The sequence below is a fragment of the Penicillium angulare genome, assembly GCF_028827245.1.
Source record: "Penicillium angulare strain IBT 27051 chromosome Unknown utg000009l_segment0_segment0, whole genome shotgun sequence".
Classification (NCBI taxonomy): domain Eukaryota; kingdom Fungi; phylum Ascomycota; class Eurotiomycetes; order Eurotiales; family Aspergillaceae; genus Penicillium; species Penicillium angulare.
The window spans coordinates 1,011,056-1,026,683 of NW_026623168.1; the positions used below are offsets into that span (position 1 = coordinate 1,011,056).

The 15,628-nt window shown below is 46.4% G+C and overlaps 4 protein-coding genes across 4 annotated transcripts; 2 read left to right on the forward strand and 2 right to left on the reverse strand.

Annotated features, from left to right (window-relative positions):
* Positions 1 to 74: 74 nt before the first annotated feature.
* N7478_011929 (uncharacterized protein) lies at positions 75 to 1,273 on the reverse strand (the record flags this gene model as incomplete). The annotated part of the gene is made up of 2 exons (XM_056928143.1): positions 75 to 1,089; positions 1,137 to 1,273. The coding sequence occupies 2 exons, from the start codon at positions 1,271 to 1,273 to the stop codon at positions 75 to 77; spliced, it is 1,152 nt and encodes a 383-aa protein (XP_056773870.1).
* A 1,462-nt stretch (positions 1,274 to 2,735) lies between these two features.
* Positions 2,736 to 7,520, forward strand: N7478_011930 (uncharacterized protein; the record flags this gene model as incomplete). Its single annotated transcript, XM_056928144.1, has 2 exons — positions 2,736 to 2,738; positions 2,787 to 7,520. The coding sequence occupies 2 exons, from the start codon at positions 2,736 to 2,738 to the stop codon at positions 7,518 to 7,520; spliced, it is 4,737 nt and encodes a 1,578-aa protein (XP_056773871.1).
* Positions 7,521 to 9,382: 1,862 nt separating this feature from the next.
* On the forward strand, positions 9,383 to 11,261 carry N7478_011931 (allantoate permease family MFS transporter; the record flags this gene model as incomplete). The annotated part of the gene is made up of 7 exons (XM_056928145.1): positions 9,383 to 9,623; positions 9,680 to 9,775; positions 9,825 to 10,030; positions 10,088 to 10,507; positions 10,569 to 10,917; positions 10,978 to 11,158; positions 11,210 to 11,261. 7 exons carry the CDS (start codon positions 9,383 to 9,385, stop codon positions 11,259 to 11,261), a joined length of 1,545 nt encoding a protein of 514 aa, XP_056773872.1.
* Positions 11,262 to 11,979: 718 nt separating this feature from the next.
* N7478_011932 (Major facilitator superfamily domain general substrate transporter) lies at positions 11,980 to 13,832 on the reverse strand (the record flags this gene model as incomplete). Its single annotated transcript, XM_056928146.1, has 3 exons — positions 11,980 to 12,914; positions 12,979 to 13,547; positions 13,693 to 13,832. 3 exons carry the CDS (start codon positions 13,830 to 13,832, stop codon positions 11,980 to 11,982), a joined length of 1,644 nt encoding a protein of 547 aa, XP_056773873.1.
* Between the last annotated feature and the right edge of the window lie 1,796 nt (positions 13,833 to 15,628).

Sequence of the window (15,628 nt, forward strand, 5' to 3'; positions counted from 1 at the left end):
CAATGTCTATTTATATTTATTCAAGAGAAATAATGATTGTAATTTATGGCCATTCCTGTTATATTCGTACATTTTTAAGTGTATCCGAGTGCTACAGGACAAGTAACTTTCAGGTAGCGCTGTGATAATTGCTCACGCCAGTCATCACCTTTCTGACTAGTGACGATGATATCAAGCTCCCTAATTAGCTCATTGCTAACATCGTCCCATGCATTAATACCACTGCCGCTATGCAGATTCGCAAGAGGCGTAATATCAAAGCGATGGCCTGCCCATTTCCCATGAGAAAGGTTTCTTCCATGACCAGTTATCACAGGCTGACTAGACCACGAGATCCGAGACAGCAAGACCTCCGAAAATCCAATAACATCAATATGTGGTCCATGAATGAAAGAATCCTTCAATGCGATCGCCTCGCCACGCACATATTCCTTCGTAGTGAGGTTCCGGAGAATCCATGGCTGATCGCGGGGATAAAAATCCAACATCTCAGGTCGTAGGCCTGTCAGAATCTCCGTACGGTCGGCTTCAGTCATCGGGTGCTGTGCTTCATATTGCCGGAACCTATCTTGAAGTTTCTGCGATAGCGATGTTTCCCCGACCTTCCTCCATGTATGGTTGATCGACTTCGTGTTGAGATTGTGGACGCGGTTCAACTCTGCCAATTCCTCCTTTTCGCGTGGGTTTAAGAGGCCCGGGGGATAATCGCGTGGATCAACTCGGTTGCCGACACACATTATGCGCTCGCCAGCCCATGGCGCCGATGACATGACGATGTGATCTTCTATTTGGGTTAGTCCGATGGCCCAGAAGTATCGACTTGCAAGACTCAGGCAGAGGATGTCCTGTATATCATCAAGAAGGGTGAAGATAGCACGGTGGAGCTTCGACGGGAGGGAGTGGAATGATTTGGTCCGCTCATCGCGGGCGTTAGCTATAATCACGTCGCTGTCATGTTTTTCAATCCGGGCGACTTTTGTCAGGTGGGTCGAGGATAGGCAGCTTTTTCTGGTTCGTCTTGTGCAAAACTCTTCTTTTTCGTCTTCGATGTTTTCTCCGGGAAGGACTTCCAGGATTTCGCTTTCACTGCTATTGTCAGCGGTTTCAGTGTTAAATAGCGAGTCCACTTGACGAACCTGTGAGTATGCAATGGCACTGCTAAGAGAGGTACAAGATTGTATGCACTTCCGGATAACAAGGCCTCCACAAGTTCACCCAGACATCCAGTTACCTCCTTTCGCTCCGGCGCAATAACGCGCCAAAATTGATCCATCTGTTAGATTTGATAGAAGATGTAGCAATTTCCTTTGTCCTTGGTTGAATTTGTCCTAGATAAGTTGAGCAAATACGTGAGTGGCTAATTCACGTCACAACGACGTATTTAGAGCCACAGCATAGATTTAAGTATAAAACTGTCACCATTGTTTATTGTATACATACTGCAGTACAAATTAACGATAAACCAACTTAGGCATTTGCAACGCCGCGTTGTCTGAAGAATCTGGATTTCATGCAGCAAAACCTAACATCGGGGACTTTTCAGTTCGGGCTAAGATCGACATTGTTTTTGTCCATCGCGTCAGCCGTGGAGCAGACGCGTAAAATCTTGTACAGTCTGACCCTTCAAAAATAATCCGCATGTGCAACCCAAACCTTCGCAGTCAGATCGTAGGCTAACGAGATAATACTGGTACCTTTGGCCAACTTCGTATTCATTTGAGAAATTACCCATAATTTTTTGGCAAGCAGATTGATTCATTCAGGGAATCGCCCGACGGCCCGTCCCGACGTGGCTTCCAGCTTTTTAATCAGTATACAGCACTTAGTTCAAATGGCCATTTAGTAATATCTTAATGGCTACGAGAGACTGAATTCTGGACGCTGTTTTTCTCAAGTCCCCTTACTATCTATGTACCATGAACTTCCCCGGTTTAATTTCCACGTGAACAATTTTGATCACACTTTTCAGCCTCAAAACCCACGAAACCCTCGTGGCGCAATTCGTACTCCGACCAAGTCCACCAACGCACGGATCCTCGGGTTTGCAGAGCACTGTATCGCGGGAGAAAATTTCGTAGATTCGCTCTCCGGGGAGGTCATGTCCGTCGGCGTTCGGTAAAGGGTAATTGCTCTGCACATGTGGTGCCTAGGCCTCATTTGTAATCTCAGGGGTATGAAGCAAGTAAGATCCTATCGACGGAACTTGGCGGCTGGAGATCAACAAAGAACGGCCCCGACGCAAAAGTTTGTTAGCTAGAAGTGGACACTTTTGATCCCATATAGGAGCGAGCTCCATGAAGGCGTCGTGATCTCCGACCGGGAGTGATCGATTGGGACTGGACCACATGGCGCAGTCTGAGATGGATCGAAAAATTGGGAAGAAATAAACAAACCATTGCAGAAACTATCGGAAAATATTCTTATTTTTGAAAAGTAACACTAATAATCCTTCGTATCGCAGGATCAGGGGAACCCTGTCTTTTCAGGGGCATCTTGGGCACTCAAAGCGAACCAGGTGATTGGGAGCTTCGAACGTCATGGTGGGGAAGCCCGATCGCCCGATGGAGATTAGCATGGAAAAAAAGTCCCAAGATAAGCAGCGCTTTCTGTCGCGTCTGGTTAAGACCTCAACATATGACGGTTCTCTTATATCGTCATTGAATACACTGGAATACCGCCGTCGCGGCTTTGGGTGAGATCGTGGCCCCACGCGGCGCGGTCAAAGAGTTATCACAATGGTGAATTACCCGCAACCATCAATTGTCTCTGGTTACTGACTGTCGCAGTTCTCGCGCAAAGGAAAGCGCGGAAAACATGAGGCCTACAGTAAGGGTTCTTCAACTCCCGGCGCATCGACGAAGGATCATTTGACTCCGAGCAAAGCGACGTTGTTTTCGCGATCAAAAGCCTTGTTTAGGGGATCAGTTGCGCCACGCGTTCAAGAGGAGGATGCCAAGGGGCCTTTAGGGCTGGATCTACTCCATTCCCCCGCGGTACCAGAAGTCGACTTCATTTTTGTCCATGGCCTAGGTGGCGGATCTCGGAAAACATGGAGCAAGTCGTCGCTCGATTCGCATTTCTGGCCAAAAGAGTGGCTTGCGAAAGACCCCGCATTCAAACACGTGCGCATACACAGCTATGGATACGAATACGAAAATATGAAGGGTAGGCAAGATGCCTTGAACGTGGACGGCATTGGAAAATCACTGCTAGCCGCGATCAGCACTTCAGCAAACATCGCAAGCTCTGGGACACATATCGTTGTTATTGGCCACAGTATGGGTGGCTTAGCGATGAAAAAAGCACTTACTCTGGCAAGTCAAGATCCATTGTACAGGGAGATATCCGAAAGGTTTTCTGCTTTGTTTTTTCTCGGTACACCTCATCGAGGAGCGAAATCATCAAAAATGTTGAAAAACCTTCTTAAAGTTTCTTACGATCGAGGTTATGTTGATGACCTGGAACCAAACTCCCATGCTATACAAGTGATCAACGATGGCTTTCGTCACTTGTCAGCTGAGATCGAGCTCTGGTCATTCTACGAAACGCAGAATATGAGATTCTTTAGCTCGCTTATTGTTGACTCTGAGTCTGCGACAATCGGATCCCACGGAGAGAAACAGATACCCATGACTGCAGATCACCGATCGATCTGTAGGTTCGAAACACCGGAAGACCCGAACTACATTCTCCTTCGAAACGCACTGGCCTCGGCTGTGAGCACGCAATCGGAGGCAAAGTTGAAGGACGATCGGAAAAAGAATCAACACCTCAGGAAGTTCATTGGTGTCTCCAGTGTCATCTATCATGACCTGGCAAGCATCGGTGAAGTACGTATAGATGGGACATGCACCTGGATTTCGACAAAACTAGGTTACATCGACTGGAGGGATGGACCAAGCAGCGGCGCGAAAGTTCTATGGATCAACGGCCAGCCAGGTGCTGGGAAATCCGTGCTCGCCGCGTACATAATTGAACGACTTAAAGCGGACGGCCAGGACTGCAGCTTCTTTTTCTTCAAACGTGGCGATGACTTGAAGGCCAATCTCAGTTGTTGTCTGCGATCCCTAGCATTCCAGATGGCTAGCTCTAATCCCGATGCTGGACGTCAGGTTTTGGAAATACAGCGAGACTATGACTGTATGGATGCCTTCGACGATGATACCATCTGGCAGAGACTTCTTTCTTCGGGGATCTTTCAAGTCTTAAAAAGTCGGCATTACTGGGTTATTGATGGCTTGGATGAGTGTCCTGACTCTTTGAACTTCTTGAAAGGAATGCTTTCAAAAATGGATCACACCGTCCCGATTAGAATTCTGATAACCGGCAGGGACGCCGTGGATTTGCAACAAGGTTTCTCCCAAATTCCACCCAGATTACTCCAGCAATTCTCCATCTCAACAGCCGACACCAAGTCAGACATGAACCTGCTGATTCAAGAGAGAATGGGCGTCATAGAAGTTATGAGTCGCGCGAATCGATGGGAAGTGGCGCAGAAGATTTTGGATAAATCAGAAGGATCTTTCATGTGGACCATTCTAGTCCTCGATGAGCTTTTTCGCTGCACCAGCAGAAAGCAATGCGACAAAGTTATTGAAGACATGCCCAGGGGAATGGACCCGCTCTACAATCGAACTTTAGTCAATTTGGCACAAGCACGCCATGGAAAAGAATTGGCTAAAATCATCTTTATGTGGGCCGCTTGTGCTGTTCGACCATTGACGATCGCTGAACTTGATAATGCGCTGACGTTGGACTTCAATGATTCTTTTCAAAACTTGGAGAATGCGATATTCCTGCTTTGCGGCCAGCTTGTGGTCGTTGATACGACCAATCGATTGAAGATGGTGCATGAGTCCGCCAGAGGATTTCTGCTTGACAGCCGGTCCGCGTCCGAGTTCCGCATTGACGAGGTTCACTCGCATACTCAGATGGCCAACGTGTGTCTTCAATACCTCACCGGACTGGAAATTAAACCCCCAAGAAGCAATCGAAGTCGACTCCCAGCAGATTTAGCAGCAAACAGACAAGACTTCGCCACCTATGCATACACAGCCTTTTCATATCACCTCTCAAGGGCTGACCCGAAATCCTCGGAAACACTCAAGCTCCTCATGAAGTTTTTGAAGTCCAACGTTTTCACCTGGATTGAAACCATTGCTGCATCCGAAAATCTTTACCACCTTGTCACCGCATCCAGACGTCTTCAAACATACGCAAGCTCATGCGCATCCGTGTCATTGAAAGATCCCAGAATTGAAGAATTGCGACAGTGGGCTACAGACTTTGCTCGCATCCCCGCCATGTTCGCCAACTCTCTCAGTGCATCACCTTCTAGTATCCACACAGTGATACCTCCATTCTGCCCCACTCGCAGCATGGTGTACAACAACGGAAACTCACGTCCCAGGATTGAAGTTCTTGGTGCCTCCAACCCACACTGGAACTCCAGGGTTATGTCGATCAACTTTCCCCAGGGACCTCCGAGGATAATTCGGTATGGTGAGCACTTTTTGGCGGTCGGCTTTATGTCAGGGTCATTCATCCTGTACCACATCAGGTCATACGAAGAGTATAAGATTCTTGATCACGGCGAAATGGTCCAGTTCATCGCGTTTAAGCCCAACTCCGACCTGTTGGCAACCTGCGGTGTCAAGGTCACCAAAATCTGGGACGTGAAATGTGGAGAGGTAGTTCACATATTTGACAGCCCTTCACGCCCGCTTGGAATTGTCTGGGACTCTGACAAACTTCTGATATCGAGTAGTGACAACTACGTTGCTACTTGGACCTTGGACCAAGGTACGCTATCCGAGTCAGAGCCGATCAAATGGAACACCTCAGATACAGAAGACGATACCCAGAAGCCCTCCCCTGGCACCCCGGCTGCCATGGATATCTCTACTTCTCACGCTATGCTTGCTGTCGCTTATAGCCGTCAACCAATCATGCTTTGGGACTTGGAAAAGACTGAGTACAAGGGCACCTGCGGCAAGAAACAAAGCAACGGAGAGGTTGGCAACTTCCCAATCGTCACTCTTGTGTTCAACCCGAATCCCGACTTGAGACTTCTCGCGGCATTATACATGGACGGGGGTGTTGTCGTCCTTGACCCCAAGACAAATCGCCAAGTAACATGCTCACGGGCCAATTGCCAAAACATAGCATCTAGTCCCGATGGACGCCGACTTGCAGCGAGTGCAGCGAATGGCATCATACAAGTCTATGAATTTGCCTCTTTGAAGCTCATTTATCAAGTCAACGGATTCGACTCTTACATAAAGGATCTTGCCTTTTCGACGGACAGTATGCATCTCGCGGACGTAAGGGCCAATCAATGTACTGTCTGGGCACCGCTAGCCCTGGGAGCAGAGTCAAGGAGCGACAGTAAGACAGATTCAAGCTTTACACCAGTGTTTGAAGAAGTGTCAATTGGTTCAAATGCCAGAATCAATGCCATCGCCGTTCATCACACATCTGATGTCATATTTGCCGGAAAGGCAGATGGGTTGATCGAGTTGTACGATCGGAAAACAGCGGAGAGCTTGGGATCGATTACAACTCATAAGGCAGCTATTCATTTGTTAAGCTGGATTCAACGAAAGGATTGCCTGCTTAGTGTTGATGCCTCTAGCAAGATAATCCTCCACAGAATCCGAAAGTCAGACAAAGGATGGCTGGGTGGTCAGGAGGTAATCTTCAATCATCGACTTGACATCTTCAGCGCGATTGTTGATGTCCTGGTCGATGAGACCAACGGAAAGCTCATGGTATCCACTTGCGAGTCTGATCATCTATTTGACATTGAGAGCCAGGAATGCGAAAAGGAGGAGAGATACGAGCTAACCGACAAAACTCGCAAATGGCTCCTTGACCCAACATCTTCTTCTCGGTTGATCCGCGCAGAAAGCAAAAAACTCTGCATGTATACCTGGAGTGACTTTTCTGAGTGTTCATCTCTGTCATTGCCTGTTGGAAATGACATGGTAGACTTGAAAGGTGCGAACATTTATCAATTTGGCGGAAGACAGGCTATCATCCTTGAGTTGTTGTCTATCAGTGGTAGCAAAATCACGATAATCGACGAGGATTGCCTTCCTGTGCAAGACACTCGACCAAAATCAGAAAGCGGCGCCAAGGAACAACTGTCTGCTGGTACGGACGTCAAGATTACTAGGTCTTTCACAAGCATCCCATCGCCTCCCCAAGTTATTGAACTGGAGCTAGATGCCACGCATATCCTTGGCATATACGAGTCGAAACTAGTATTTTTAACTCGATCTTCATGGGTATGCTCAGTGGAACTTCCGCGGACTGGTCTAAGCCTCTCGGAATATTCAAATTCCCAGATGCTAGAGATCCATGAGCACTTCTTCATTCCACGCGACTGGTTTATAGGACAAAGCAAAATTCCTTGTGTCATTTCGAAGGACGATGTTATATTGACTCGTGGTGGTGATCTTGCTGTTATTCGCGGTGGACTTCAACATACCGAACGAGTTGTACAGAAAAGCAGATAGTCGATAGTCAGGACGGGCGCTGGAGGGTGTTTTCTGCTGCGTTTTCAACTGCAAATTCTCCTGTACATTATTTACCACTTTCATTAGGACATTTCCTATTAGGTCAGCTGAGAGCCACATCTCTGACTTGGCCTTCTTTCTTCTCCCCATGCAGTAGCATGTCTTTGGTTCTAGCAACCTGTATATATTTGCTCTTATTTTAATACAGAGATGTCAGTTAGTAAATCATGCTATAATTATCGATTTGCGTGCGTATAAATAAGTAGTATGACTAGTAGTACGTGGATAAAAGTAAAAAGTGAAGTGACAACTACTATATGGTTAGGAGGTTCCAGATATTGAATGCTTCGCAAATTCCCTTTTCTTTCCTCCCTCCTTATGCATCTGCTGGTACTATCCAAAAGCGTCGCATACTACCCGTCGTTCTTTTATCAAATCGCGTGGTATCTCAAATTTCGCTCTCGTTCAAGTATCTATTTATCATCCGCGTGAACACTCCAACTCTCGATATGACATAATCTAATATGAGCACTGCACATTATCTACTACTAGTGATTAAATCCGTATTTTGCGTTTCATCCCGTAGAGACAACTCAACTATATCCCATCAAAGCAGTCCTCACATTTCTAGGGTGGACAAATAGACCCAAGTCATACTTATGCCAAGTAGCCGACACATCAGGAAGAAGTGGATAAAATACAATGAATGAATTGAACAGATTCCTGTCAAGATGCTACTCAATTCAGTGTCCCAAATTGAGCATCAGCACGAGCACCACACTTCCCGCGGGGAAGTCGAACCTACGAGGGAAGCAAGGTTGGATTTCTGTGAAGAGGCGCTGGCTTGATTGGAGGAGCATGGTGGATAAAAGAAACACGATTCTTCCCCGTTGCTTTAGGCCCTTGGCATATGTTATTAAGAGTCAATTTACTGTGGCTTTCCGCGGCAGAGTTCTCCGCTATCATTTGACTTATACATTGCATGCAAGCTTTTAGAACCACGATGCCAATTGCGATTTGAGTTTTACCCCGCATTTTCTTCCAACGTGGCTTGAGCCCATTATTAGTGGGCGAAGGATGATGAGGGGGAAATGGAATGACATAGATTGTACGCGAAGGAATGCCTTGGCACAAATAATGGGGTCTTTGCTTTTTCGTTGGTAATAGAAACTTGACAGCCGAAAATATTATTGCGGGGAAGGGATAATTCATTGCACTAAGGGGTTAGCTCTGCACAATTGCTGGTCCAATGATGAACCTCGGGAATGATAATGTGTGTGATAATCTCATATTGACTTTTGGAAGCGACTGTTTGCCACACATCACCTTCTAAGGTTGGCACTAGCATCGGCAAGACACCGGTCAAATGGCTAGTTAGCGTGGGAAATGTTAGGAATGCTGGCTGGCAGTGGTTGAACCTCCCCAAGCCTCGCGACAACTGCCTATAATCAGATCGCCTAGTCACTAGTGACTTTCCGGACTCACACCGACGTAACATCCGTGACTAAATGAAAATAACGTTATTTTGCTTATCGCTTGGAATCAAGCCACCGAAAAGGGGAGCGAGATAACACATTCCGTGCCAAGCACATTCCCTCAAATCTACCCCACGCCGTCTTCGCACCGGATTTCCAATTGGCTCCCCGCAGCTGGATCTGGGGCTCAAGGTTTCGTGTTCTGCCTTATCTCCGATCTGCATTCTAATCCGCCATGAGTTATCGTTGCACGAATATGGCAGTTTCGCTCCACTGGGGCACCAATTCTACTTAAAAGGTTGATGTCCTCGCCTCCAGACCCGGCCGATTCTTTTGCTGTCTCAGTATCTATCATCCCGTCAATTATCCAGCCATTGTACGATAAACATGGCACAAGACGATACGAGGGGTGACTCCACTGGAGTGGACATCGAAATGTCTGTGAAAGGCGTTGACCCGAAGCTGGTCCAGCATTCCGGTGACGCCGATGAGGCTATGAAGGCCTTTGACGAATTGCAGGGTGAAGTGATTGAGATTGACGAGGCAACTAACCGACGTCTGTTGCGGACAATTGACTGGCACATCATGCCACTGATGTGTTTGGTCTACGGCATGAATTTCCTCGATAGTGAGTCCCGAACAATCTGCGAGAATCTTTACCCGGGCGTGGCTAATTTCAACTAGAAACAACATTATCCTACGCTAGTATCATGGGTCTGAAAGATGACTTGGATCTAGTGGGAGATCAATACCAATGGCTTGGCAGTTTATTTTATTTTGGTGAGTGCGCATTCTGCCGACCGCAATTCTTATGCTAATTCCAAACCAGGATACATTGCTTGGGAATACCCGACCACGAGGTTGCTTCAGCGTTTGCCTTTGAGTAAATATTCGGGCACATGTATTGTGCTTTGGGGTATGATTCTGAGCTGCTTCGCCGCAGCCAAGAGTTACTCCGGTGCCATCGCAATCCGAATCTTCTTGGGTGTTTTTGAGGCTGCGGTAACACCAGGCTTTGCTCTATTAACTTCTCAGGTAAAATATCCTCTCAATTCCCGAATTCTGGCAATTACTGACACATGAATTCTACAGTGGTACACACGCAACGAACAAGGAAAGCGTGTCAACATTTGGTACAGCTTCAACGGCTGGGGCCAGATCTTCGGTGGTCTGGTCGCATACGGAATCGCAGTAGGAACAGAAAAGCATGGATCCGACATCGCGCCCTGGAAGATTGTATTCCTTTTCACCGGACTGCTCACCGTTGTCCTTGGCATTCTATTCCTCTGGATTGTCCCAGATAACCAGCTCAATGCACGCTGGCTCAAGAAGGAAGACCGTATGCTTGCTGTTGTCCGTGTGCGTGGAAATCAGCAGGGTATTGGTAACAAGAACTTCAAGTGGTATCAGGTCAAGGAAGCCTTGATGGATCCGATGAGCTGGGCATTCTTTTTTTTCGCGCTCATTGTTGATATTCCTAATGGAGGCATCACCAATTTCTTCAGCCAGCTGGTATGTTTCATATCTCGCACTATTTGAATTCAAGCTGACTTTTTTTTTTTCTGTTTTCTAGATTACAAGTTTCGGCTATACTCAAGAACAGAGTTTGTTATACGGCACACCTGCTGGTGCTGTCGAGGTCGTCGCTCTACTATTGAACGGATACATGGGCGACCGAACAGGTCAACGAATTTTGTGTAGTTTAGGAGGTCTCTTCACGGCTACACTCGGCGTGATCCTCATCGTCGCACTGCCGCTCGAGAACAACGTCGGTCGATTGATTGGTTATTACATGACGCAGGCTTTCCCAACATGTTTCGCCGCCTTACTCTCGCTGATTTCATCCAATGTGGCCGGATACACGAAGAAGACAACCGTCGCTGCCATGTACTTGATCGGATACTGTGCTGGCAACATCATCGGTAATTGCAATCCAACCTCTCGTAAATTTCTCGTTTCTTCGCTAATACTAATATTCTCAGGTCCTCAAACATTCCGCCCCCAGGACGCTCCCCGTTACGTCTCCGCTGAGATCACCATTATTGTTTGCTGGGGTATTTGTTTGTTCATCATGCTATTCATTTGGTGGTGGTATAACAAGGAGAACCGCCGCAAGGAGGGAATCCGCTCTGAGCCTAACTATACACGTTTGGAAAACCAGGAGTAAGTTTTTCTTCCCCCTTGCTTGCTGTCACCTTTCTAATGAATATCTAGATGGCTTGACCTTACGGATCGGGAGAATCACGACTTCATTTATACCCTTTAGATTTTACAGTTTACGAGAATTTCATGTCACTTCTATTTACAATACCTTCTGCGTATCATCACCTAGTACTAATAAATATGCTGGACGCACTGACAACGCACTCCGTGGCAAGCAACGATCGCAGCACAATTAATGCTACCAATTCGGTATGGACAAACCCATATCTACAGTCACCAATCGCATTCAAAATTTGTTATAAAATGTAAGAAATCTATGGCATACACCGGAGGACAATACGGGTTGATCTCAAAGTCTATTGCGATCCTGCGATGCGAGACAAGGCCGGCCTTGGCGCCGATTGCGTCCGAGACCTTTCCGCATAATCCCGACCCGACCGGCTCCATAATGTCGAACTCTGATAAGGGTCCTTGGAAATATTAGAATGGAATTTAGGTTATTTTGACGTGATAATCTATCTCAAAGTGCCTCAACCGGTAGATGGCACGATCACCTTCGGTTTAGAAAGATTCATGAGAATCCGTAGCCAATTAATCGGCCAGGCCGATATCGGCACCGATAAGTTCAAGTGAAAATGAAGGATGGCAGTGTAAGATATTTCCAACCCATTTTGTCCAAAATGGTAAAGATGAAAGTAAAAATCAAAGAAATAGACACCTCGAATGCCAGTTTGGCAACAATTTTGGTTCGAAGATCTGATCCCAGACTCTATGGAAACTGCCTAGGTGCAATGTGTTGTTGATGAAACCTGCGAGTCATCCTAAAGCACAACACCCGGGACTTGTTTTTTATCCACATTCACATTCCTCCAGATAGCAATGCAAGGCCAGCCCAATGCGACCGCTGCCGTGGCCACAATGCAGATATATTTCTGCGAGTCTCCCCAAGCAGCGTCAATAGCATTTCGAATCTCAGATCCCATAGGATATTCCATCTGCGCGACATAACCACCAATATAGATAGTATTCCAATCAGCCTTAGATGCAGCAGGTAAGCCGGCGATTAAATTTTTCGGAAAGACATTTGTATAAATAGCAGAAGAAGCAGTGCTTCCTGCTGCTCCACCGAGACTAGCAAATAGTCCCAAAATGGAAAGCATCATTGGGACACCGTCATGATCTGCAGCACTCATAACCGCCATCTCCTGCCCAATTACTAACGTGCCACCAGCAACAGCAATAAAAATCTGACACATGACGATGTAACCGATTCCTCCATCCTGACTGCGGAAGTGGATCATAAGACCGGATCCGAGCAGCATAAGTGGTAGGCCGAAGAAGAGGCATGCGTTTTTAAAGTGCTTAGTTTGTCGAATGTATATTCCAAATAATGGACCCCAGAAGCAAGAACCAATGTTGTATATTTGGCCCATGTAGCCAGCGTTGGAGATACTGAGGTTATATACCACCATGACGAAGTTCATGAAGTAGAGATCCCATGCCGCGTAGCCAAGGCTTGATATGGCGGATAGTAGACAGGCACCGATAACTGTTCGCTGCTTGAGGAGTTCGTATCGGATGAACTGCTTTCTGGCGAAGAACTTCTCCCAGGCAGCGAAGACGAAAAGCAGACAAAAACCGATAACTAGCATGGCGATGAAGGTTGCTGAAGAATATCCGGCCCGTCCGTAGGTGGCCATGCTAAAGGGTAGGAGAAGTAAAATGAATGCTGCCATGAGAAGTGCACCACCAACAACTGTATGTAAAAATCAGCAATTAGCATGTTATAATGAGTAAGGAGTAGGTAAGTGGTCTCATACCGTCAAACTCGTGTATGTATTGAGTAATCGATTGGATCCACGTGCGACTGGCGTTTTCTTTCTGATATAAACCCAGCTTGCCAGCTTTGCGCTCATAAAATTTGAAAGCAGCAGCAAGAGGGAGTAAAACAAAAGGGAAAATAATGGCAAATGCATAATATGCCCATCGCCAAGTGGTCATGTTCAGAAAAGACTGCGCTGCCCTCGGACCAGTAAACGCAGTACAAATAAAAGGTGTGCTAGAGAAAGCAAACGCGAATGCTCGATTCCGAAGTCCAGATGTATCCGCAATGAATACATTCAGTATAAGGTATATCGCATCATAGCCAACCCAGTACAATACGTAGCCCGCGGCATAGCCATTCGGCCCCCCACAAGATGCAAGTACAATGATGCCTAGTAAGAAGATACCAGTAAAGATTATCAAGGCTTCTGCACGGCCCCATATGTTGAGAATCTTGGCGATCGGGAGCTTTAGAACTCCGCCGACAACTGTAGCTAGGATAGAGGCGGTTGCAACTTCGGGCGCGGTTTGGAACTTCGAGTACGCATTGAGAATCACGCTTCCACTGATAGCAGAATGGAATGCTAGCATAAAGTAACAGAGCCAAATCCTAAGGTGAAATCTGAAATTAGAGTTCAGTTTTTTGATGACCTTTTGATTCTTGCTATGGACAATCGAAGAAGGCTTGGGACAAGGAGATATGTGAGTACCATGCATAAATAGCCAAAACAGTCTTCTTGTTCCACGCAAGTACAACGGCCTCGACCTTTTTGACACCGGTGGCATCCGTACTACCAGGCTGGTCTTCTGTTGCTGGCATCTCTTTCTCGCTCGGCGGTAACGAATCCATATTATTAGGGACCGTCTGGGGCAATGGACCATCGTGATGGGAAATTGGAAGTCCATTCCACTCAGCAGAACACGCTCGTGGGAAGCCCATGATGGGAAGAGGGGTCTTTGAGTTAAAAGACAAAGTTCAAGTGTAGAGAACGTCGCAATCGGAAAGGAAAACGAGGATCCACTGCTTTCTGCCGGGCTTTATATTTGCGAAAAAGTATCAACGGAGACTTGGAGCACATACCATACCTAACCGGATGGACGATAGTTAATAAAGCCACTAGGCATCGTGATAGTTTTATTTCTGTCTCGTGGAGGATAAATTTCTGCGTGGCCACTATGTTTAGCGCTTTCTCTATAGCAGAAGCTGATTGGATAAAGGTGGAACTTGAGACTAGTTGAAAAGTCTAGAAAGTCAAATAAAGTTACGACAGGAGAATCCTGCGATAGTAATGGTGTGATTCGGTGTCTTGGAGTCCCGTTCTCAGGGTCTTTTCTCTTGGCATGTGGATTTCGTCAACTAGACGAGAATTTTCCAAAGAGATGAGAGACAAATATTCACCAATGTTTTGAAGCGAGATGACTGTTCAGCTCATACTGAATCATATTGATAAGTATGTTCATCACTCAAGGACAGGAATGTCACGAAAGTGCAAAAGCCGACCCGCCAGACTAGGCTCGGAGATTTCCGATTATCGCAGGATATGGTCATGGCTGGCCTTCTGAGGGTCCACTCAAACTTTGATGGAAATCGCGGCAATCTAATCAATCTGTTCGCACAGAGTCTGATTGCTTCGGGAGCTAGCCCCCATTGGTGGATACAAAAACCATCCACTGTGACTGGACCCTGTAGAACCGCCCGGGGCATGGCACCGTCCACTAGCAGCACTAGCGAGTCTGGAGGCCGGGTCGTGCTTCGAGTCGATAGAGTAGGAATTTATTTTTGCCATGAAATCATTCTCATAATATTACATTTACCCTCTTTGTTTAGGTAGTTGGATACATTTTACTACTATCTATAAACAACACAATTTACAGTAACCTTAGAAACAGGATTGTGAAGTTGAATGCCAGCGTGAATAGCAGCCTTTCTGCCAAGCTCAAATGTCTCAAGCTGAGCCAAAAAAAATCGAAAGAGTCCCACTTCTAATCTAGATTTCCGCGATATACCGCCATGTACATATTTCTATTATTTTTGGTTCTTTTTTTTCGATTCGTAACCTGGGGCTTAAGCTAGAGAAAAGTTCGGCGGTGGTTGATCTTGCAAAATTGATTTTCTCAACTACATCTTTCATGAGTCTAACTCGAATGACGAGGTGAAATATTTGGTGCAACTTTCCCCTAAAGGACGTGTCCTTCCATTAGAGATTTGAGGAAGACTGCCCATCCGCCGGGCGTGACCTTCTTATTTCGCTTCAAGAATGATGCGACCAAGGGGTCGTCTGGTATTTTGAAACCTTGAAACCTGTTAGCTTATTCCGAGTAGACCGAATTGAAACGTACCTTTCTTTCTCTCTTTACCAATTTTGTGGTCTGCCTTTGGTGCCATGCTTGTTCTTGATCGGCAGCGATCACTCAGTATCTACATCCCGTTCATCTTGTCAGATTCTAGCCAAGTATGTTCTATGAAGTCGATTATACTCACAGTGTATTTATATTCGTTTGGATGGAATTGTAGATATAGATAGAAATTTCTAGTAGGCCCTGAGCCCGAGGTGGTGGTTGCCTACTTCTCTCACTTTGTTTGACAACAGCTCAAACACGCCCCTTGGAAATCTTTCCTCTTCACACACGCGTCCCCTCACCATC